The sequence below is a fragment of the Ascaphus truei genome, chromosome 2, assembly GCF_040206685.1.
Source record: "Ascaphus truei isolate aAscTru1 chromosome 2, aAscTru1.hap1, whole genome shotgun sequence".
NCBI lineage: Eukaryota > Metazoa > Chordata > Amphibia > Anura > Ascaphidae > Ascaphus > Ascaphus truei.
This window is the reverse complement of record NC_134484.1, coordinates 465544638-465570000: the sequence shown is the minus strand read 5'-3', so window position 1 is coordinate 465570000 and position 25363 is coordinate 465544638. Positions and strand designations below refer to the sequence as shown.

The 25363-nt window shown below is 48.6% G+C and overlaps 2 protein-coding genes and 1 long non-coding RNA gene across 8 annotated transcripts in view; 1 reads left to right on the top strand and 2 right to left on the bottom strand.

Annotated features, from left to right (window-relative positions):
• Positions 1-2305: 2305 nt before the first annotated feature.
• Positions 2306-5944, bottom strand: LOC142487951 (uncharacterized). The gene is made up of 2 exons (XR_012799358.1): positions 3652-5944; positions 2306-2572 (listed from the first exon to the last, which is right to left on the bottom strand). It is a non-coding gene; the product is annotated as an uncharacterized LOC142487951 (long non-coding RNA).
• A 2169-nt stretch (positions 5945-8113) lies between these two features.
• On the bottom strand, positions 8114-18697 carry ANAPC15 (anaphase promoting complex subunit 15). 2 transcript variants are annotated; one of them, XM_075588129.1, is made up of 5 exons: positions 18628-18697; positions 12984-13106; positions 12077-12136; positions 10473-10607; positions 8114-9074 (listed from the first exon to the last, which is right to left on the bottom strand). In XM_075588129.1, exons 2-5 carry the CDS (start codon positions 13101-13103, stop codon positions 9027-9029), a joined length of 363 nt encoding a protein of 120 aa, XP_075444244.1. In that variant the 5' UTR covers positions 13104-13106; positions 18628-18697; the 3' UTR covers positions 8114-9026. The 2 variants fall into 2 exon arrangements, with proteins under 2 accessions (XP_075444244.1, XP_075444242.1); XM_075588127.1 differs by having other exon boundaries at positions 18358-18685.
• CCM2 (CCM2 scaffold protein) overlaps positions 18502-25363 on the top strand; it is a 54252-nt gene continuing 47390 nt past the window's right edge. The window contains exons 1-2 of one of the 5 annotated variants that reach the window (XM_075588121.1): positions 18502-18803; positions 19946-20139. In XM_075588121.1, the coding sequence (XP_075444236.1) occupies positions 20110-20139 (30 nt within the window). In that variant the 5' untranslated portion in view covers positions 18502-18803; positions 19946-20109. Of the gene's footprint in view, positions 20140-25363 lie in introns of all 5 variants that reach the window. The other 4 variants (XM_075588120.1, XM_075588118.1, XM_075588119.1 and 1 more) reach the window with 4 other exon arrangements.

The window sequence follows — 25363 nt, the reverse complement described above, 5'->3', positions numbered from 1 at the left end:
GACCCAAAAAACCTAAGGATATGATAACATTTATTACTATCCCTAAAAAGACTAAAATACATAAAATATATTGACGCAAATTAAGTAGAAAGAACAAAATCTAATGGAAAGAACAAAGATGAAACATAATTAATGGATGAGACAGAAACCATAATAATAATGATGTTTATATATGTTATAAAAATGGTTTAAGATCAAAATCCAAATTTAAACCTGAGGGTGCTAATGTATTTAGCTCAAACATCCAAAATGATTCCCTTTTAAGAAGGGCTGTGTTCCTATTGCCACCTCTCCAATGGGGATTAACTTGCTCAATCGCTTTGAATGTTACTGTGTGTTGTTAATTTCCTTTTGATATTGCTAATGTGTTCTAATATTCTAGTTCTAAGGGGGCGGATAGTTTTGCCAATATACTGTAACCCACATGTGCATTCAATAAGATATATGATATATGATATATGGCAAAACTATCCGCCCCCCTTAGAACTAGAATATTAGAACACATTAGCAATATCAAAAGGAAATTAACAACACACAGTGTTTCTAATCACTTTTTATTGATGCACAACTCAGACCCTAAAGGGTTAACATTCAAAGCGATTGAGCAAGTTATGCCCCATTGGAGAGGTGGCAATAGGAACACAGCCCTTCTTAAAAGGGAATCATTTTGGATGTTTGAGCTAAATACATTAGCACCCTCAGGTTTAAATTTGGATTTTGATCTTAAACCATTTTTATAACATATATAAACATCATTATTATTATGGTTTCTGTCTCATCCATTAATTATGTTTCATCTTTGTTCTTTCCATTAGATTTTGTTCTTTCTACTTAATTTGCGTCAATATATTTTATGTATTTTATTTATTTTAGTCTTTTTACGGATAGTAATAAATGTTATCATATCCTTAGGTTTTTTGGGTCTGTGCATATGTCAGATGCAACAGATTTAACTTTGCCTATAGCTTAGGCTATCCACCAATGGCTATCTAATGCCATTTTTTATTTTATGTATAAACATGTTTCTAATCAAGCGCTCATTTAGATATATTAAATGTTTTAACCTGCATTACCTGCATCTATTTAGATATATTGATTGCCTTTATCTAGATATACTAATTGTCTACATCAGCAGCATTTGGTCATCTCAATTAAATGTGCTCTATTATCCAATTCACTCCCCACCTATGAGAGTAGAGATTAGAGTATATAAGTTGCTCACACACTATGGAAAATCACTCCTGAAGAAACCTACAAGGTGAAACGCGTAGAGTGATGTCCTGAGACGAAACCGGAGCCTCTGAGAGCGGATGACGTCACTTCCGGTCCTCGGTGAGACGCATCCGTGACACGCATACCTGAACAGAGGAACAGCAGAGATACCACTCTCCCGGTCTTGCAGAGATCCACTTTGTGATCTACACGCTTGTTTCTTTCCATCACCATGTGAGTTGATTGGATTTTGCTTGTTTTTATAAATATTCTATGTACAGTCTGCACTATGTCCGGTTCATTTTATTTCTAAGGGGCCGCTGGTTAAAGTGTACCAGAGCGCTACAGTGTACCTGACTAGCAGTGCGGTTCCTATCCTACCATTTGGCCTCATCCCATGGGTTAAAGATACCTTTATATGCCTGCATACCTCTCACGTTTGTGAGTATTCTGAGCACCTAACTAAAGCCATTTATTACACAGAATTCACACAATACTGCACCATAAGTTTGTTGTCTTCTTTTATTTTCCACATGATTTGCGCTTCTTGATGATTTTCACCCTTCACTTGTCTACGAGGATTGAAAGAGCAGTCCTGCATCAAGTCACAGCAGCATTGAATACACGTGGTTGTATAAGTATCACTGTTTATTTTCTTATTTATTATAACACTGTGGGTTTATTTGATGTTGATTTAAACCACATACACTGAGCGCCACATTTTGATAAGTTTATACACAATTTCCCTCCACATGCACACCCTAACCCTTATCCTGTCCCATCTCTGACTGACTAGGGTGGTCTGAGTGTGCAATATCTATATCCTGTCAGCAGAGAATTCTGGCAATCCTATTGGCCACTTGCACACATGTGATCGCTCCCGAGGCTCATGGGATATGTAGTCCCAGCTCGGAGTATCTCCTGCGCATGCGCAACTTGGCAATGGCTGCCGAGCGCCTGCACGCTGTGCATGATGGAACTTGTAGTCCCTGCAAAACCTTCCTGATAAGGCCTGCCCTGCAGCTCCTCTCTGCGCATGCGCGACTACACCGCAAGAGAAAAAAAAACAAGAAAGACACAGCGCAAAAAACGCTCATAGTGAAGTGTGTTTTTAGTAAAAATAAAAGCTGAAAACAGGTGAGTATTCTACGTACATCAGGATAGATAATCACAGGCACATCATGGGTTAAGGCATGGGTTACCGGTCAACAGGTAGGGAGCGATGTTGTCATCTACAGGTAGGTGGCCTCTCTCACGTAGGCACCATAAATCCTCCAGGCATACCCCACCGTCAGATGAATCTTGCCTGAGACCCGCTTCAATGACGTCACCGATATCCAGCAAGTCAAATCCCACGGGGCTAGAAGTGTTATGAAGAGAGTCCCAGTGATGTAGTATTGGCAAATCTCCTCTACACTACACTGCGCATGCGCAAAGAACACGCGCCAATCCCAACATGGCCGCCAGAATATCGGTACCCTTCTGCGCATGCGCGACCACATAGAAGATGGTGGCGACTTGCTACAGATGCCGCAGGGAGCCCCCGGCGACTCAATCGCCAGACCACCCTCCGCAGCACAACCTGCCTCTCCCCGGCATGCTGCGGAGGTCCCCCCTGCTAAACAGAGGTAATGGGGCCCAGGGGGAACCCTGCTACATAAAAAATCCACTATAATTAATTTAGGACCCCCAAAAATGTAGCCCCCAAACGAATGCCTTATATATATATATATATATATATATATTCAGTGTTCGACAAACCCCTTTATCTCAGCTTGCCCCAGACTGCCAACAATATAGGGTTTAAGCTGTGTAAGGTTAGGACTTGTGCCTCAGTAATCATGTTTAGTACTGTGACATTATTTTAGTACTGCTGGTAACACTACTCCTAATGTGAACACACACAGACCGCTTTAGTTTGCAAGCGACAGATCCTGTTATGCCATCTGCAGATCGTGTTGCCTCACTGTTGTTCTTCTTGTCATATCGTCTCATTCCTGCCTATCACATTCCTTACAAAGGAGAGGAGACAACCCAATCTGGAATGTATACCTTCCTGTGGGCAAAAAAGCGTACATTGCACTTCTAACGGAGCAGCTCATACGCGCTTCTTCATCAAGAGGATTCACACAGACGCCTGCACTGCCCTCATTCTGTGGATCCCACTCCGTGCATCGCACAGGAAGGTTTTGTCTGTTTTCAGTGTAACCAGTGCGGGCAGGACAGACGTACGTTATAACTGGCCAACCTACCCAACTGACCAACCTACCCAACTGACCAGGTGGGCCTGCTGTGCTGGCCATCATCTGTGATCAGTGGCAGATCTCCCATTAGGCCGGGGAACTTAGTGCAGCAAAATTGGGGGGCAGCTTACAGAGTTTCCGTTCTCTTCCCCAGATTGCCGGGGTACAGCGTAGGGCCGCTGTAAAGGCCTCTTACCTACTCCTTCGTGCCACCCATGGCATCACGTTGGCATGGAAACGCGTCACCACGTGACGCCACAACGCTGAAGTTGGTGGCGGCACAGCGGTAAGTGTCTATGGGCGGCAACATTTTTAATCCGCCACTGCCTCTGGTGCATTGCGACATCACAAAGGGGCAGCGATCACAGCATCAACATAACGCGAGAGCAAAGCACGCAGGAAGCGGTGGAAAAAGAGACGCCAGATATTAGACTTATGACCAATGAAGATTTAGCAGTCAGTAAGCCAAATATCTGACCCGCCACGCTTAGTAACAAATCATTTTGCCACTCATCCATTCCTAATTTAATCCTATACACAATATATCAAGGTGAATGTAAAATATAGGGAACGCTTGCAATAAAAGGTTTATTCCTTGATAAATAGAAAAATGTACGGTTACAATGATCTAGTTACATTGGAAAGAGAACTATATATTGGTTTAAATCATTCATTTCTGTAGTTTTTTTTACTCTCGATAAAAACAGCGCTTTGGTCTTCTTGACGTTGCAACCTCCATCTATTTGCCAATCACATCCAGTACGTCTGAAGCTCGTGCGCCTTCACATTCTGCTTAGGGATGTGGTTTCACTGCATACATTTATGTAAATTGCATCATGGGACACGGTAACACTGTTGAAGGCCATCGGCTAAGGCCTCGTCCAGGTAGGGAACGGGCGCTAGGTGCTCGCGCGTCCCCGACGTCACGGAGTTGGTTCGCCCTCATTGGGCGAACCGCTCACGTTACGCCCTTGCGAGCAGCAAAATCAATTTTGCTTGCTCGGCAAGCGGCTGAGTGCTGAGCAGGTGCGCGCGCCCGCTCACGCAGGCCACGTGCATTGTTGCAACGTGTCCAGCCTGAGCGCGCGCCCGTCCAGCACCACCCTGGACGAGGCCTAACAATGCGTTGCAAAGATAAAAAGGATCAGCGGTGGCTGTGTGAATCCTTCGGAATCAGAAATGCCGAGTGCAGCATTTACCAACTCCCGTCCTCAAGGGCCACCAACAGGTCAGGTTTTCAGGATATCCCTGCTTCAGCACAGGTGGCTCAATCAGTGGCTCAATCTTCAACTGCCCCACCTGTGCTGAAGCAGGGATATTCGGAAAACCTGACCTGTTAGTGGCCCTTGAGGACTGGAGTTGGTCTCCCTTGGCTGAGTGCATTGGAATGGAGAGCTATAGTGTTGTATTAACGCCTTTATTGCTGGGGGAACCAGCAATGCATTGCTCAGTGGCAAACAACAGTACATTATACCAGAACCAGGAGAGCAATGCTAAGTTTGGGGGACTTCTGCTCATCTTTACATCTACCACCAGGTTATAGCCAGGACAAAAGGGGAGCGAACATGGACACAAAGGACTCTTAGCACCATAATACATAAAAATAACAAGTTTATTGTAGACAAAACAGCAGCTGTGCAGGCCCTTACCCCCATATTACTGCAGCAGCTGTGCAGGCCCTTACCCCCATATTACTGCAGCAGCTGTGCAGGCCCTTACCCCCATATTACTGCAGCCGCTGTGCAGGCCCTTACCCCCATATTACTGCAGCAGCTGTGCAGGCCCTTACCCCCATATTACTGCAGCAGCTGTGCAGGCCCTTACCCCCATATTACTGCAGCCGCTGTGCAGGCCCTTACCCCCATATTACTGCAGCAGCTGTGCAGGCCCTTACCCCCATATTACTGCAGCCGCTGTGCAGGCCCTTACCCCCATATTACTGCAGCAGCTGTGCAGGCCCTTACCCCCATATTACTGCAGCAGCTGTGCAGGCCCTTACCCCCATATTACTGCAGCAGCTGTGCAGGCCCTTACCCCCATATTACTGCAGCAGCTGTGCAGGCCCTTACCCCCATATTACTGCAGCCGCTGTGCAGGCCCTTACCCCCATATTACTGCAGCAGCTGTGCAGGCCCTTACCCCCATATTACTGCAGCAGCTGTGCAGGCCCGTACCCCCATATTACTGCAGCCGCTGTGTAGGCCCTTACCCCCATATTACTGCAGCAGCTGTGCAGGCCCTTACCCCCATATTACTGCAGCAGCTGTGCAGGCCCTTACCCCCATATTACTGCAGCAGCTGTGCAGGCCCATACCCCCATATTACTGCAGCCGCTGTGCAGGCCCTTACCCCCATATTACTGCAGCAGCTGTGCAGGCCCTTACCCCCATATTACTGCAGCAGCTGTGCAGGCCCTTACCCCCATATTACTGCAGCAGCTGTGCAGGCCCTTACCCCCATATTACTGCAGCAGCTGTGCAGGCCCTTACCCCCATATTACTGCAGCAGCTGTGCAGGCCCATACCCCCATATTACTGCAGCCGCTGTGCAGGCCCTTACCCCCATATTACTGCAGCAGCTGTGCAGGCCCTTACCCCCATATTACTGCAGCAGCTGTGCAGGCCCTTACCCCCATATTACTGCAGCAGCTGTGCAGGCCCTTACCCCCATATTACTGCAGCAGCTGTGCAGGCCCTTACCCCCATATTACTGCAGCAGCTGTGCAGGCCCTTACCCCCATATTACTGCAGCAGCTGCGCAGGCCCTTACCCCCATATTACTGCAGCAGCTGTGCAGGCCCTTACCCCCATATTACTGCAGCCACTGTGTAGGCCCTTACCCCCATATTACTGCAGCAGCTGTGCAGGCCCTTACCCCCATATTACTGCAGCAGCTGTGCAGGCCCTTACCCCCATATTACTGCAGCAGCTGTGCAGGCCCTTACCCCCATATTACTGCAGCAGCTGTGCAGGCCCTTACCCCCATATTACTGCAGCCACTGTGCAGGCCCTTACCCCCATATTACTGCAGCAGCTGTGCAGGCCCTTACCCCCATATTACTGCAGCAGCTGCGCAGGCCCTTACCCCCATATTACTGCAGCCACTGTGTAGGCCCGTACCCCCATATTACTGCAGCCGCTGTGCAGGCCCTTACCCCCATATTACTGCAGCAGCTGTGCAGGCCCTTACCCCCATATTACTGCAGCCACTGTGTAGGCCCTTACCCCCATATTACTGCAGCAGCTGTGCAGGCCCTTACCCCCATATCACTGCAGCAGCTGTGCAGGCCCTTACCCCCATATTACTGCAGCCACTGTGCAGGCCCTTACCCCCATATTACTGCAGCAGCTGTGCAGGCCCTTACCCCCATATTACTGCAGCAGCTGTGCAGGCCCTTACCCCCATATTACTGCAGCAGCTGTGCAGGCCCGTACCCCCATATTACTGCAGCCGCTGTGTAGGCCCTTACCCCCATATTACTGCAGCAGCTGTGCAGGCCCGTACCCCCATATTACTGCAGCAGCTGTGCAGGCCCTTACCCCCATATTATTACTGCCGCCGCTGTGCAGGCCCTTACCCCCATATTACTGCAGCCGCTGTGCAGGCCCTTACCCCCATATTACTGCAGCAGCTGTGCAGGCCCTTACCCCCATATTACTGCAGCAGCTGTGCAGGCCCTTACCCCCATATTACTGCAGCAGCTGTGCAGGCCCTTACCCCCATATTACTGCAGCAGCTGTGCAGGCCCTTACCCCCATATTACTGCAGCCGCTGTGCAGGCCCTTACCCCCATATTACTGCAGCAGCTGTGCAGGCCCTTACCCCCATATTACTGCAGCAGCTGTGCAGGCCCTTACCCCCATATTACTGCAGCAGCTGTGCAGGCCCTTACCCCCATATTACTGCAGCAGCTGTGCAGGCCCTTACCCCCATATTACTGCAGCAGCTGTGCAGGCCCTTACCCCCATATTACTGCAGCAGCTGTGCAGGCCCTTACCCCCATATTACTGCAGCCGCTGTGCAGGCCCTTACCCCCATATTACTGCAGCAGCTGTGCAGGCCCTTACCCCCATATTACTGCCGCCGACAGCATTCTCAAATAACACTGATAAGGAAGCTTTCCCCATACGAATCTTATATTTCCAAGGACAACGAGCGCGCAGTCCTGCCCTGTAAATGCGCAGGGAAACCGCGCGAGTACAAATTGACACAACTGTCAGTTTAAGGTTTAACGTGCCAAATTACCCCGATGCGTGTACGTCAAAAGGAAGGCCGATGCGGATATGAAGGAATCCACCATCATGTACCACTAGGAACAAAAGGGGCAGGTGTGGCCAACTTCAGTCCTCAAGGGTCACCAACTGGCCAGGTGTTGGGGATATCCCTGCTTCAGCACAGGTGGCTCAATCAGTGGCACAGCCACTGATTGAGCCACCTGTGCTGAAGCAGGGATATCCCCAACTCCTGGCCAGTTGGTGACCCTTGAGGACTGACGTTGGCCACCTCTGGAATAAGGTTATAATCCAAATTGTCAACACGGTCAGAAAGGGGGTGAAAGAAATAAGCGGATTCATGGCTAAAAACCTCTTGCAACACACCCACATTATTTGAGCGGAGAGGAAAGATTGAGCCCCGCATGCCGCATAATGCCAGAGCGGTTTTCTGGATTGAAGCTCATCTTTATTTCTGGAAAATTAAGCAACATATTTCCAAACGCGATAAAGAAGTTCAAAGTGCTCAGTATTAAAAACGCCAAACAAGCCCTGGTTTCCATGTACTGTACAATGGCAGACGCAGTGTGGGTGCAGGTTTAGGACTAGCACACTGTGCCCCCTTCCCTGGTCTCCCTGTACAATGGCAGACGCACAGTGTGGGTGCAGGTTTAGTACTAGCACACTGTGCCCCCTTCCCTGATCTCCCTGTACAATGGCAGACGCACAATGTGGGTGCAGGTTTAGGACTAGCACACTGTGCCCCCTTCCCTGGCTTCCATGTACAATGGCAGACGCACAGTGTGGGGGAAGAGTTAGGACTAGCACACTGTGCCCCCTTCCCTGGGCTCCATGTACAATGGCAGACGCACAGTGTGGGTGCAGGTTTAGGACTAGCACACTGTGCCCCCTTTTCATGCAGTCATTTTTGGCTATTAAAATACTCTGTGTTACACTTAATATACTGATAACAAATAGACCAGGGGTGGCCAACTCCAGTCCTCAAGGGCCACCAACAGGTCAGGTTTTCAGGATATCACTGCTTCAGCACACATGGCTCAATCGAAGACTGCACCACCTGTGCTGAAGCAAGGATATCCTAAAAACCTGACCTGTTGGTGGCCCTTGAGGACTGGAGTTGCCCCCCCCCCCTTGCCATAGAGCATAGAAGACTGTAACCCTGGAGCGGTCTCAGAGCCGTGCAGTAGGCCGGGAGTGCTGTCCTGTTATTGCACTTTAATACAAGGACACAACATCCCGGGGATTGGAGACAGACTAGCCGCAGTGGTATCCTTGCGCTGGTCTTCGCTTCCAGGCCACAGCCACAGAATCAGTGCGCGTTTCCTGTAGACAGGCTCCTCTATATCATCCACTGGTCCTGATCTTGTTCCGCTCCCTCCATATCAGCCTGCGGAAATGAAGGAAGAATAAAAATACGCTCGCACCGTTGAAACATCAGGAGGTGCATATTGTTGGAGAATCTAAGTACAGAATTGCACCACGGTAAGAATCTTCATTACGGAGATCTTTGAAGTACGAGCAATTAGAAAACGCACGCACGCACACACTTTAGCTCCGGGAACCCCCTGCTTCCCAGAGATAAATACCTCCGAAGGGAGTGCCAGTATCTCAGCAACTTTAAAGCCCCCCGATCTTTAAAGCCCTCGCTCCGATGACATCACGGCTTCCTATTGGATCGCCGGACGCTGGAGCGTTGAAAAGAACCCAGCTAGCGAGCTGGAGCAGCTACCGGCTACAGAGGTAAATATCTAGAGAAGCAGGGGCACCCTGGGGCGGAAACGAATGGAGCTCGGCTCCGAAGATCCCCTAATTCAATGGAAAAATATAAACTAACATTGAAAGAAAAGAAAAACAGCCGCTTGGATTGTCTCTTTCAAACATTAAGATGTATCGATAATCTTTAAATAAATGTTCATGATGTACTGAAATGACTGGGCTGTCGTTAGTCGACGGCCTATCCCAGGATATAATTACATGTAGCTGGTTAACCCCGTCGCAGTGCCGCGCCGACCCCTCGGGCATCTCTGTAAAAAGATCCATTCACTTTTGATGAATTCAGCTTCAGCGTAAGCAGACGCACGTGGGGAAAAGGGGTTTCTTTCCCTTCCGTTTCTGGCATGTTCAAACGTTCATGTTACTATACAGGCAGTCCTCGTTTTACAACAAATGGCTTATCCAGCGCTATGCAATGCGTACCTGTGTTCATTTTTACACCGCCAAAACGGCTTATCCAACGCTCTTACGACGCTTTGCAAAGTTGTTTATGTGTATATCATATATATATTATATATTATATGTATATATATAATACAGTATATACACTATATGTGTGTGTGCTGCATATCTTATTGCCTGCGTAAAATATTTGGTGTATTTTAGTGTTAAAAATGCCTTCAGGAACGGAACCTTTCATTTAAACAGTGTTCCTATGGGAAAACGTGTTTCGCTTTACAACGTTTCGCTATCCGACGCCATTTTGAGTAACGCATTGTGTCGGATAACCGAGGACTGCCTGTACATAACACGTTGCGGTTCTTTATTCTTGCAACATTTTCATTTGGGGTTCCTTACACTCATTTATATGGATCCAGGTGACTGAATTAGTTCCCCCTGGACTGCTGCCCTCACAGCACAGGTTACTCTGCACTGGGCCACGACAATAGAAAGGCTGTCAAAGTGCAGCGTTGAAAGGGTTAAAACCCCTTGTTTCCGCGTCACTGAGTACACGGCACCGGACCATCACTGGAGGCTTCTGGGAGAAGAGGCCTTGAGGTTCTCAGCTCACCTCGATCTCCCCGTCATCTGGAGACTCGTTGTAATCGTTCATCTCGTCCATGTCCTGCATGTCCTCATCGTCCTCGGAGTCTTCCTCGCTGTCTTCGTCATCCTCATCGTCTTCCTCTTCCTCCTCGTCGTAAGTCTGGAGATCCAAGGAGAGCAGTTATGGGGCTGGGACACCATGGGATTGCACATTTGGCACCTTAAGGCTTCCCATGCTAGTGGTGTTGGGAATGTGGCAGTCTACAGACTTTAGGAGCAAATGTACTAAGCAGTGCTATAGCCTGGCACACCTTCAAGCTGTGATCCCTACAACTTCACCCCTTCCTCTCTCTCTTCCCGTCTTCCACTCCCCCCCCCCCCCCCCTCCCGGGCACTTCACCCCTTCCTCTCTCTCCCCCCCTGGGGCACTTAACCCATCCCCCCCCCCCCTGCCACGTCTGCACTTCACCATTTTCACCTACACTACTTCCATCACCGTAACATCCTCCTCATCCCGTCGCTCCCATCCTTGTGTGAACTTTTTCTGGATCAATCTAACTATAGGATAAGTGTCTCAACCAATTAAAATGTAATAAAAGGTCGAAGTCAGTGCAAATAAAATCTTTTTTTCCCCCCAAATCTAATCTACCAATCTGAAACCATGTAATAAAGTGTTAATTTCCCTCAGAAAATTAGATCTCCTGCTGAAACTACCGAATTAAAGAAATGGTGACAACGCCCCCCAATACAGCAGCAATGGGAGAGGACATCTCCAGGGTAAAAGGGAAACATTTATTTCTCATGATGAACAGAGGGAATTGTTTTTGCTTTAAGAGCAATGCAGGGGAGCCGTCCAGTTTCTGCGACGCTAGGCTTGGGGTTTTGCAGTCAGCGGACACCCAACATACATGCACTTTGTGTAACTCGCAGAGAGTGAAGCAGTGTCCTCAGGCACGCGGATAACCAGAGGCACTCTGAGCTTATACAGCCCGCAATGCTCTCAGACTTTTACCCGCAGATCTGTTTTTAGGAAGTATTTTTGGTCACTCGGCATTGGGGATAACAAGAAACAAATTAATATCGGCACACATTCGCCAAAAGTGCCCAAAAGCCTACTGCCTTTTAACTGCCTGTGCGCTCATTCACTCCCATCATGTGCTTACGGAACCAATGAAGTTACGTTGCCGGTGCCACGGGGCGTGGGAGCCTGGTGGTCAAAATGTGAAACCTTCTTGATGGGAAGGGAGAGATTGCAAGTACTGGTGTAAGGTTGGCCAACTCCTGTCCTCAAGGGCCACCAACAGTTCAGGTTTTGAGGATATCCCTGCCTCAGCGCAGGTGGCTCAATTGGTCCCTGCTTCAGCACAGGTGTCTTCGACTGAGCCACCTGTGCTGAAGCTGGGATATCCCAAAAACCTGACCTGTTGGTGGCCCTTGAGGGCTGGAGTTGGCCACCCCTGTACTGGCAAGAGTATTTGTATTGCACTTTGTAAAGCCCAGTGCAGCGTGGCAGACTGTTTATACAACAGGACAGGGGTCAGTCTCTCACACCTAGTGTCTACACATCCTCTAAATACATTATTAGCAGAACAAGAGACATTGCGGGGAAGCAGGGACCTGCTCTCATACCTCATTGGCGGGTTTGCCGATAGAAACCAAATTGTTGTCTTTTTCCGCTATGCTCTGGAGCTGCAAAGGGAAACATTCCCGTTTAGGTTTGGCATCCAAGAAAACAGAAGTATAGATTATGATTGGGTATCATGGTTTAGCGCAAAGGCATGTGTGTCAGACGCGGACACAAGGAGCTACCGACGTGCGGGGGGGGGGGGGGGGGGCAGAGCGGGGCTAAGGAGCGCCTGATGCGGTAGGGGGGTGCGGGAATAAGGAGTGTCCCACGCGCGGGGTGGGGGGGGGGATGGGGGCGGAAGCAGGGATAAGGAGCCCCCGACGCACGGGGGAGGGGGGAGACTGGGATAAAGAACGCCCGTAGTGCGGGGGGAAGCGGAGATAAGGAGCGCCCAACAAGGGGGAAGCGGGGATAAGGAGCGCCCAACACAGGGGGGAAGCGGGGAAAAGGAGCCCCCGATGCAGGGCAAGTTGTGAGACCAAGACGGTTATTCATTAAACTGTGATAGTGCCGATCGGGGAAACCATCATATGGAAACTACCAATGAAGCCAATAAATAACCCCGTCAGAGAGAAAATATACATTAAGTATTGGAGATAGGGCAGACAACTGCCCAGGGTCACAGGGGAGATCTTGTTACTGTTTTTTTTAACCCTTTTGCTGCCTGCGACCCATTTTCTGGCAGTGAAAGGGTTACATTGTGCACGTGCTAGGGGATTAGTGAAGCATTTGATGAAGGACCGGTTGCGCGGTGGCCCTGGTAATATTTGCAGCTGCGGTGGCTGCAGTATGGGAGCAGACATGTTGCGATTGGAAGGACTGGCAAGGCGTGCATGTCCTAGGGTTAGGGAATAGGGGTTGGGAACACTACCTGTCCCTGAACACACGAGGGGGTTTACGCTGCCTCACCCAGGCCTGATGCTGCTGCTCTTGCTGCTGCAGCTCATTCTCATCCACACATGGTCGGTCCAAATTAAACCACAGGGACTCGGTCACTTGTGGGAACAGGGATGGAAACAGCGTGGACATTCTCTGAAAGAAAAAGGAGATTTACTGCCAAGGCCGAGCTCATCCATCCCTTCACCTCCGGGAAGGCCCGAGAGGCAATACTATCTAACCAAGGGTGGCCAACTCCAACAGGCCATGTTTTCAGGATATCCCTGCTTCAGCACAGTTGACGCACCGCAGTCGGAGACATCCTTCGTATGTTTAACTGTGGCCACATTAACCCCATAAGTACTAGATTGAGTCAAATATTGAATATCTCATTATATTATCGTGAGAGGCGCAGACTGCTACGTGTAGCGCTTCAGATACAGGACTGACTTGCAAAGGTATATTTGTATGTGAGTGAACTGTGGCAGTAAGGAAGCCAATACAGCTGGGGGGCCAAATCCAGTCCTTAAGGGCCACCAAAACAGGTCAGGTTTTCAGGATACCCCTGTTTCAGCACAGGTGGTTCAATCAGTCCCTGTTTCAGCACAGGTTGCTAAATCTGTGGCTCAGTCTTTGACTGAGTCACCTGTGCTGAAGCAGGGATATCCTGAAAATCTGACCTGTTGGTGGCCCTAGAGAACTGGAGTTGCCCATCCCTGATCTAACCCTTTGAATGTGCCTCCAGTAATGAAGTATATAGAAAGCTACATTATGTAATGTGAAACCAAGCGTTGGATGTGAATGACTAAATAACTCCAGCACAATACGACTGCTTTCTCCCCAAGACAGCAGGTTCCCACACAGTGTTTCCTAGACCCCCCAGACGTCTCTAAAGACAACAGTGGTGGTCCCCAAAGCTTGACGAAATTAGAGGCAGCTCTGTGCACTTATAATAATAATAGCATGTTCTTGTATAGTGCTGCTAGTTTTACGCAGCGCTTTACAGAGACATTTTGCAGGCACAGGTCCCTGCCCCGTGGAGCTTACACTCTATGTTTTTGGTGCCTGAGGCACAGGGAGATAAAGTGACTTGCCTGCCCAAGGTCACAAGGAAACGACACCGGGAATTGAACCAGGTTCCCCTGCTTCTCACTCTCAGTGCCAGTCAGTGTCGTTACTCACTGAGCCGCTCCCTCTCCCTATCCTTTATCACGACTACAGGCTAATTTTTAGAGATAGATCCCCTCTCTGCCCTCATTGTACAGCGCTGCGGGAATGTCGGTGCTTTACAAATAAACGATGATGGCGGTTTTAAAAAAATATATGTATAGATAAATATATTAATACACATTGTGCAAGTCTCCAACTAACTGCAAATGAAAAGCAGCACTCCGCCATTTTGAGCACCCAACAACGAGAACCAGGGGTGCTCCAACAATTATTTCAGTTCTTCGGACCCCTGGTTCTCAACATACTTAACGGTGAAGTTACCGGCATTACTTCCTTGTTTCTCCAGGGGGGGTTTAAATGGCCGTCCAATAGGAAAACATACACTAGGATGATGTTGCAGCTTCATATTGGTTTGAACGGCCATTTTGTTTACCCTGGAGAGGGGACTGTTAAAGCAGCAATCCCGACTGCTTATTTGATAGCATGGGAACTGCATTCTTTTCAGATTTTGGGGAACCCCTGGTTCCCGAGATATTTACCGGTGAAGTTACCGGTGTGTCGCCTCTCCAAAGGAAACAAAATGGCTGTTCAAAACGTGCGAGTCCTGCGAGCCAATAGGAAGCTGCAACATCATCCTGTTTTCCTATTGGACGACCAGTTAAACCCCCCCTGGAGAAACCAGTTAATCCCCCGGGAGAAACCAGGAAGTAATGCCGGTAACTTCAACGGGAAGTTTCTCGGAAACCTGGTGTCCCCCCGAAGCTGAAAATAATGTGGTTCCCATGCTGAAAAAAATAGAAATAATAAGCAGCCGGGATTGCTGCTTTATTATTACTGCTGAGAATGACTACACTCAGTTTACTACACCGAGCAACTCAAGAAGTGACTGTGGAGATCAACAAGCAACAAAGAGCCAGAGAATAGGTATTTGCATTATTGCAGGACTGGCTGGGCACACAACAGATCGGGGACTCTCTCGTGAAAATAAGCCATTCTAATTCTAATGGCTGAGTCCATGGTGACTCAGCCCGTGCGGAGGCGCGCTGAGGCTGAAGGAAAGCGGGTGCTTTCCCTGGCCTTGGTTAGCGCGCCATCCGGGGGCGTGTCGGGCGGTCGTGTTCTTGTCTCCAGTTAGTATTTACTGTGATGCAGTGGGGACAGGAGGTGTGTGTGTGTGTGAGGAGGTGTGTGTGTGTGTGGAGGTGTGTGTGTGTGTGTGTGTGTGTGTGTGTGTGTGTGTGTGTGTGTGTGTGTGTGTGTGTGTGAGGAGGTGTGTGAGGAGGTGTGTGAGGAGGTGTGTGAGGAGGTGTGTGTGGAGGTGTGTGTGTGTGTGTGTGTGTGTGTGTGTGTGTGTGTGTGTGTGTGTGTGTGTGTGTGTGTGTGTGTGTGTGTGTGATACCAATTAAATACAATTCCAATCTGGCTTTCGCCCCAAACACTCCACGGTAACTACCCTGCTAAAAGTTTGCAATGAAATCCAGTGTGGAATAGAACAACTCACTGGTGCAGTATTCCTAGATTTTGCAAAGGCTTTTGATACTGTTGATTATGCTATCCTGCTTAACAAACTCCAGAGCTCTGGAATAGGGAAGCATGCTTTAAACTGGTTTCAGTCCTACCTATCAGGAAGATCCCTACATGTGTCTATCTCAGGCTCTAACTCCAACCCCCTGGATATCACCTGTGGTGTCCCGCAAGGCTCTGTTCTGGGGCCCCTACTCTTCTCAGTGTTTATCAATGATCTTCCCACAGCTTGTAAGGAAGCCTCAATACACATGTATGCAGATGACACAATCCTGTATGCACACAGCCATAGCCTCTCTGACCTTGAACACATACTTCAGTCTGACTTTTTGAGACTTGGAAACTGGATTTCCCAAAACAAATTGTTTTTAAACACTGACAAGACTGTAACAATGGTATTTGGGATCAAGGCTACATTTGTAAAGCTTCCAGCGACTGAGCTCCAGATCAGAACCAACGCTAACACCACCCTAACTCCTGTTACTGGGTTTGACTCCCATTTAACATTTGGGATGCACATTGATACCCTGACATCCAAAACCTATTGACATACTAGGTGTACATTATAGGAACAAATCTTCCCTTAGGCTGCAGCCCCACTGCCGCGACACGCACTTGGCGCGCTCACTTTAATGTAATCAAATTAGCATGGCCATGCTACGCGCTCGTGCACTTACGCTTAGCAAAGCTATGCGCTTGGGAGACAGGGAAAATTGATTTTCAAGCGCGCTGAAGGGACACATGACCAGTCCTCGATAAATGCGGACGCCCGGGGCGACTGCATTTTACTTGCTGGGGCGGGGCTAGGGGGCGAGTAGATTTTTTGGTTCGGCGAGTAGATTTTTGGGTGATTGGTCAAGCACTGCACATGACCCATCAGCAACCAAATCAGCACCAGTCAATGCACACAGCCACAGACATAGCCCCGATCCAGCCAATAACGCCCCCGGCCACGCCCCCCCTCTAGCACTTGCAAAATTTAGCAGGACAGCCGAGCGCTCATGCTTGGAGAGTTGGTGACGTCAACGCTCTCAAGCATGAGTGCGCTCTGCGGCTCTGCGGCAGCGCGGCCGCAGCCTGAGGCCATGATTATACAGGAAAACGCGCGCCTGAAAAACATTGTTAAAGACAATAGCCGCGCACATACCTGCTGCGTGGAGCTGCAGGGCGGCTGTCTCCTGGCGCGATCTGCAGATTTGTTTTTGGCTGGCAACGGCCGCGTCATGTGAGCGTTTCCAGCCAATGAGGGCGTACCGTCACCGCCACGTCTCCTTTCCACTGGCTCCCTGGTATAATAACTATGCTGCTCGTTGGCGTCACAGAATAGCGCTGCTGCCGAGCAGCATTTGGTATAATTGCGCCCTGAGTCTGCTGGTCAGAATGCGTATTGCACAGCAGATGCTAATGCCAATTATCGACTATGGGGACAGAGTATATGGCTCGGCACCCCAAACTCATCTTAGCAAACTTCAAACCCTCTACAACTCAATATGCCGATTTGTCCTCCAATGCAACTACAACACACATCACTGCGAAATGCTCAAAGAACTAGATTGGTCATCACTCGAGTCTAGGCGCAAAGTTCATCTTTACTGTCTTGCCTTCAAATACTTTCTGGGCAAGTTACCTGTCTATCTGAACAAGCTCCTCACCCCGACCACATGCAGCACTTATCATCTGAGATCTGACTCCAAAAGACTGTTCATGGTCCCAAGGTTCAGCAAAGTATCCGGCGGCTCCTCCTATCACCGTGCACCCCAAAACTGGAACAACCTACCGGAGACTCTCACATCCACCACCAGTTTAAGGCCAAGCTCTTGGTGACAGCGTTGATACGTGCGCGCGCTTGCGTCCGGGCACACATCCAGGACCCTTACCTTATTGCCTGTTGCAGTTCTTTAAGTGCCTGCGGCGCTGCGCGTGTCGACGCTGCTACATTTTGCCGCCACAACTCAAATTGAGATTTGGGGCTGCAGTAGCGTGACGTCAGCGTCACGTGAGCTGGTTCAGCCAATGAGGGCGAACCAGCTCAGTGACGCGTTCACCACACCCCCGATCATCACGACCGATCTCCTGCAGCTAGCACACACATCGCTGGGGGTGCGGATGGGAGCGCGCGCCAGCGCCACAAGCATGAGCTCCGCCTAAGTTCTTTCAAAACTAAAGCTGTCGAACATTTTAATCAGGTCTGTAACTGTTACATACGCCTATAATATATATTTTCTCTAACTGTGCATGCAATGTCTTGTACATAATGTATAACCTGCTCATGTAATGTAACCATGTATTTGTAACCATGTATTATTTGTCATCATAACTCTGTGCAAAGGACATACGTGAAAATGAGAGGTAACTCTCACTGTATTACTTCCTGGTAATACATTTTTATAAATAAATAGTAAGGGAATTCACACAATTGGGAAAGCCAAAAGGCCATCATACACCTGTCAGCCACCCAGGGATCAAATGGGCCCTGGTGTTGGAAGGGTGGGGGATGGGAGGGGTGGGGGGATAGGTGATTCTCATCTGCCATCAAATGCCATGTTCCCAAGTCCCCTGTCACCTCCCAATGTGCCCACATTCACCAGCTGTTGGGAGAATGGCACAGGATATAGCCGGATATGTCATTACAATCCGTACCAAGGCCTGTTAAAGGTACATATGACGCACAATGTGCTCTAAACACGTCACCCAGCAACATAACCACACTTACATGCGCTCACCGCCTCCACTGCCCCTGCTGCAGCAGCTGCCTCTACCAAGATGGCGGCCGATGTCACACCACGCACGCACGCCCCCCTGCCTCTTCAAACCATAGAGTTTTCCGAAGCCAGGGGGATAGAGCGCCTCCGTTTGCCGCGCTCTCTTGTCCCTTTCGCCTCTGTGGTTGGACTCTGACGTCAGTCCTCCCAGCCCATGGAGACCGTGCCCGCCCGAAGCCAAACCCACACCCACTCCCGAACGCACACACACAGATACATACACTACTACTACACACATACAGACTCCCGGTCGCGGTGCATGCTGGGGAGCCGACACCCAAGATGGCAGGAGACTTGAAAAAAAAGTTGCAGCCGCCCGGCGCGAGGACGGGACCGTTAGTGCCCGCGGGGTTTGAATAAGAGCGCGAGGCTGCCAGTGTGCGCGAGGGAGAGGCAGGTGCGAGGCTGTCAGTGTGCGCGAGGGAGAGGCAGGTGCGAGGCTGGGCGGGAAAGTGCAGGGAGAGGTGGCTCACTGTCACCCCCTCTATCACGGAGACCCCCTGATATGCTGCCTGTATGTCACTGAGATCGCCTGTCACCGAGACCCCCTGTCATGTTTGCCTGTATGTCAATGACCCCCTGTCAGTAGTGTCTGTCCCTGTGTCTCTGAGACTCCCTGTCATGTCTGCCTGTATCTCATTGACGCCCTGTCATTAGTGTATGTACCCATGTCACCCTAAACCCCTGTCTTTAGTGTGTCACTGAGACCCCCTGTCATTAGTGTCTGTCCCTCTCCCTGTATCACAAGGACCCCTTGTCATGTGTCTGTCCCTCTCCCCCTGTCATTAGTGCCTGTCCTTCTCCCCCTGTGTCACCGAGACCCCCTGTCATGTCCCTGACACCCTGTCACTGAGACCCCCGTCTTTGCCTGTCCCTCTCCCCTGTCATTGCTTGTCCCCCTGTGTCTGAGACCCCCTGTCATTAGTTTGTCCCTATGTCACTGAAACCCCCTGTCATTAGTGCCTGTCCCTCCATTCCTTACCCACTGTCACAGATAACTTTTTCCTTCTGACACGCTCTATCTCCTCACGCTCTGTCACTTTCCCTCTTATTCTTCCTTTGCCTGACTATACTGCTGTCATTCATTGCCACGCTCCTTCTTCCACCTTGTCCCCCTCTTTTCGTGTTCCACCGCGCCCCTCTCCTCACCGCTATCGTACTTGCCCCTATCTCCTTTCTGCCACTCTCCTCTCACCCCCATTTTCCTCTCCACTTCCTCCCTTGTCCTTTTCTTATTTCCCCAATCACTTTCTTTTTTTAATTGGAATTTATTTAGGTTTTGCCCCTCATTGCTCCTCCCCCATATACACTACTCCTCTTCCCACATACTGCCCCTCTCGTCTTACCCTATTGTTGACCTCCCTTTCCTCCTAGCTTTCCCCACTATGCCCATACTTCAATATTAATTCACCGTCCTCTAATCCAGCTTTACTTTCCCCCTCTGCCTCTTTATATCCAACCTGTCCCCTCCTTCTCTCCCTCTCTCCTATCCTCTGTGGTCACCCTGTGTATCCCTCTGTCAATTTCCCCCCTCCCCAGGGTTTCTCCCGACTCCCCATATCCCACCTGTAGCTTCCGGGGCTGCAGGGATGTCATTGAATCCCCCATCACGTGCGACAGCGACATCACCCCCCACCCCGTCCTCCTCCTCCTCATCGTCTGCCACACAGGACCGCAGGAGGAGGAGACTCCGCAGGTGAGAGATGGAAGATGATGGCAAGAAAGGGAAAAAGGTAAGAGCCTGCCTATAATCTGAATAAAGACGTCACCGTGCACTAACCTCTTCTGCGTGTCCCTCTCCTGCAAACATATAAAGATCTTACTCACAATAAGCACAGTTAGGGTGAAACAGGTGCAGCCAATAACATAATGTAACCGAATAATGCTACATTCCCTTACAATGTAAGACCCGCATTAAAGTCTCAGGCAGACACTGCAGACATGGCGATGCAGATGCAAGGAAGGAAGTGTATAAGGATGCTGAGCGTCCTCATATTAACTATATTCATTTTCAGAAAGTGATTTTTCTCCTACAAAACACAGTGGATATTTAACCCTTTTGCTGCCCGTGTGTGTGGCGTCATATATTTCTGGTTATCAGCGTAATTGGCAGCGACCTAGGGAAATCTTTACCGTATGTCACATACCATTCTTTGCATGGGGCCTTTTGACAAGTGGTGTGTGTGTCAGGAGCCAGTAAAATACAGAAATCCCAAGCGGAGCTTTTCTTAATATCTGAATGTGATCAGTATTAGCCGATAACACCCATAAGTCTGAGTTGGTGGTCAGAACATTGCAGGTATGACGGGGCCCACATGGAGGTGTAGGGGTGTAGCACATGGTGTATGTGGATCTGTTCCTGTTAGAGGACTCAGTGGCCAGGCAGGCGGCGGTGAGTGTGCATGTTGTAACCCAGCCTCTCAGGCCCTGGGTATTCCTGCACAGAGTACTGGCGTTGTTCACTACCGTTTTGTTGTTAAATGGCCAAGTGACTTCACCTGGTGCCTGCACAGAAGGTTAAAGTGTGACATGCACAGGGCAGGGGCAGCCAAACCTGGTGAGCGAGGGTTGTAGCAGCAGACCCGGGTCCCACGGGTGGTTCTCATCCTGTCCTGCCAGCAGTGTTATACATTCTGGATGTTTGCACTCCCCACCGTCAGTAACTTCCCGGCTGGAAGTACCATCTGATCCCAATGCTCCCTGGGAATCGGGACGTTTGCTCATCCACCTCCTGGTGGCTCTCCCTCCTCCATGTTACCAAACTAGCCACCTCGGTGTTCCTATGGCCGTCGCCAGTTACTTCATGTGAAATTAGCAGCCCCTCCTCTGACACAAAGTGAGTGGATTACACGGCATGTCACCCATGCTTGATTGCGCCCCGTCCTTTCCTGTCCACTTTAATTTCATGATCTCCACGGCTTTAGGCTTACTACCTGCCTTGCTGAATTATGTCTGATTTTCACCCTACCTGCTGCTCAGCTGGGTTATGGGGACGAGATATCAACTCCTTGTTAGTATGTGACTCGGTGTCACTGGCACATGCTAACTGCACGGCCAGGAGCAGGCACACGGAGATAAGATGCTGTTGTATCAGTGGGATAGGGATCCGGCAGTTGGATGAATGATTGAGCTTGAAGCCCAGACAACATGCCTGGATATTGGCAACAATCACATGTAGCATGTGAACATGTAGGTGTGGTGTTTTCATGTATTTTCTGGCAATTTTGTCCTAGGGGACTGAATGTTTCCTGACAGAATCCAAACATCTAACCTGACTTCATGTTTTAGGACAGCCTGCTACCCATGTCACCTATGGTGGAAGCTATACGTATTGAACATCCTGCCGCTGGCCTCTACAACGCATTACTCCCTACTTTGTAGAAGATGAAGCGATGTCGTTTACGGAGAATACCTATTAGTAGAACAGGGCTTCTGCATTTTTAATGCCTTTCTGCAGCTTTGACGCTTTCACAATTTGATATAACAAGTGGCTGCTATTTGTATCCTTGAACATTAGTAATGACCTTGTATACATGGAATGATCTTGTTTGGTTTCTAGAATGTCTCCATTGATTTTGTAAGATTTCTCATCGGACCCAATGGCCTCATACATTGGGTGCAGGCTTTGCAGCCACATTAAACGCGCATGAAACGACAGCTTGCAATGTATTTCTGGGAATTCTTGTCTTTCTTGCTAAATATGGTCAAATGTAAAAGCATACCAGCTTGCCTTTTGTAGGCATGCAACACGCTCCAGAATTTGTATTTTAATTAGATTATCTACTGCAGGAGTGGCCAACTCCAGTTCTCAAGGGCCCACGTCCGCACAAGTGGATCAGTCGGTGAAGCAGGGATCTCTTTGATACCTGACCTGTTGGTGGTTTGATCTACTGTTTAATAAACAGTGTATGGCGCAATAAATTTGATACTTTTGCAAAATCCGGGGAGCGCTGGATCTACTTTTGTTTATGCTGAAGCAAAAAAAAAAAAAGTGCAGGCAGTCTTTGGTTATCCACCGGAATCCGTTCTGGGAGTAGCGTTGGATAGTGAAACGGTTGTAAAGCGAGTCCCATGTTAATCAGTGGCGGTGAGCGTTGGATAACGCATTCAGGCGTCGGAAACATCCCTTAGAGTTGCATTGTAAAGCGTCGGATATGCCATTCGTTGTAAAGTGAAACGTTGGATAGCAAAGACTACCTGTACTTCAAACAATACAAATCACATGCTGTATTAAATCTTTACAAGATGCATTTCATGATTCCACACTTGATTGGTTTTGTCTTTTTTTGCGTGCTTCTATTTCCACATACCTGAAGTGATCGCTGTGTAAATCAGACTGGATGAATTTCAATACAATCCAGTTTTTTGTGTTTTTAGAGGATATAAAATGACTGATGCAAACATAGTGTGCTAGCAAACCTCGTTGAAGTTCATCCAAACCACTTTCATTAGCACATTGATAAATTCTTGCAGAACGCAAACCATTTCTGTGATGTGAGTTGTCACTTGTTGCTATTTAGCACCTTTGCTCCTATGTCTTAGAAGTGGCTTGTGACACATTTCTGTTAGAGGGAAATGTGTGAATGGGATTTGTTGTACTTTGTCTTGTGAGTTCTCTGGGTCACGGGATATAATCTGTAGGGCATTAACATGATTTTATGCAGACTTTACTTGTTTGTATATTCCCTCTTTCTTTTTATTAACACGCACGCACACACGAAGTCCCTGCAAGATCAAGAGTCAGACCCACTAGCATTGGGATATTTTTTTCTTTGTATTTTGTATTAACCCAATTGCAGTCCCGTTTTTCACATTCCCTTTTTTTTCTGTTTATTTTGTACATTTTTCTAAATTATAAAAGTGAATGGGGAGGGATACAAAGCAATAATAGGGATGAGCGGGACATGGTATAATTGATATACATTTCTATGTGATCATAAATGTACAATTCAGATCAAATACATTTACATAATCAAATGCTGACACATTGTGAAGATTCCCAGGGGAGCCAAATCTCACAGAATTTATCAAAAGATCCATTTACCAGACTTGTGAGGCGTTCCATAGGAGTAACGTCTTTTAAATATTTAGATAAGTTTGGGGATTTTTTAATACAATAATTGCACATCAATTTTATAGACGGCTGATGATGGAATGCTGAGAATGTAACACAATTTCACGTGAAACCTGAGTTTCTTTGTCTTCTCCCTCATCTGGAAGTTATGTCTACACGGTTCAGTGTGTGAGCGGTTATGTCCATGTGACAGAAACATTGTGCTAGTTGTTTACTTATTATGTCTAGTTTGGCAACTAGCCGTATTGTTAGTCTGTCATTAATCAGGCCTCTGGCTTTGCAAGCGCTGATCTTGAGAAAACTTGTTAGATTGTAGCAAATAATCAGAGCTCAAACAATCAATAGTCAGTCCATTTTAAATAACTTCAGCATCATAAAATGATATTGCTAAGGATAGATCTGGCCGGCAGTTCAAGAGAAGGCAGATAGCAGCACACAAAAGATAGCCTAAAATGTATTTTAAAAAAAAAACCTGGCACTGGTGGACTAAAATCAGGGGTGGGCAACTCCAGTCCTCAAGGGCCACCAACACGTCATGTTTGCAGGATATCCATGCTTCAGCACAGGTGGCTCAGTCAAAGACTGCACCACCTGTGCTGAAGCAGGGATATCCTGAAAACCTGACCTGTTGGTGGCCCTTGAGGACTGGAGTTGCCCACCCTTGGACTAGATGCATATTCCGGAATAAACTGACCATCCCACCTCCCACCTCCCCCAAATGTACACCGCCTTTAAAGGTTCAATCCCTTAGATGACAGGAAAACATTTTTGTAAAGAAGTTATCAATCTAATCAGCGGCCTTAGGCTGCGTCCATGGTATGGCAGACCGCGCGGACGCATTCGCATGCTGAGCGAACAGACTGCCTTTAGTGTTCCCGTCTGTGCTGCGTGCGCGCGGGAGGGGGCGCGCGTTGCGCACGAAATAAGTTGAAACTGATTTCTTGGCGCGACAGGCTGGTCACGTGAGGGGTTCGCCCAAATGAGGGCGAACCAGCTCCGTGACTTCACTGGTACGACCCTAGACACGCCCACGGGCGGCACGCGTACTATGGCCAGGGAAAGCACCCGCTTTCCCTCAACCTCCGCACCCCTCCGCACGGCTGAAATTACCATGGACGCAGCCTTAAACGACTGAAGCTGCGCTTAGCAAAGATTTTGCTGCCTTTATATCTTTGTAAATAAGGCAAGTAAACATTTTCTTTGGGGCCTCTGAATGGGGGAGTGTTTGTCAATGAAATGTTTCCTCTACCCTTATTCCAGCCTGTCTTTATCAGAGAGCCGATAAAGGAGACCGGCTTTGTCCATGAAAGCTTTTGTTGAATACACCGTGACACCAGACAAAAGGGAATAGGAAGAGGAAATCAAATCCTTTCCATGACTCAGCTTACCATGTTTGCAGACTTTAAACTACTCCTACTGTAGGTGTCTGATTTAGTGTAGGTAGAAAAGGCATCAGTCGCCCAAATGTAACCCAATAACCCATTGCATGCGATGGGGCCGCGGCACCAGAGTGATACAGCCCCTCCGGCACATTGAGACCATGTGATCGCGACATCACTGATGTGGGGAATAGAAGAGGGGGATTCTTCCGTTCCTCTGCTGGCCACAGGAGCCTCACAGGATCTCCCCATGAAAATGAGCAGAAAGCCCATCATGTAGGGTTAAACATCTGACTTGCATTACTACATGAACTGCTGTATGTTGTTTTTCATAGGTGTAGTTTCTGACACAAGCCTAGTTCACAAAACGCATTCAATCCAAGTCCATTATCAGCCTGGGAAGAGTCCTGAACTGCTACAGAATCTTAAACACATTTTGCAGGGAGAGGTTTAACAGACTTTTCATCCATGCAGTCCTATTACCATGAAAACTTCCAGGCCCCC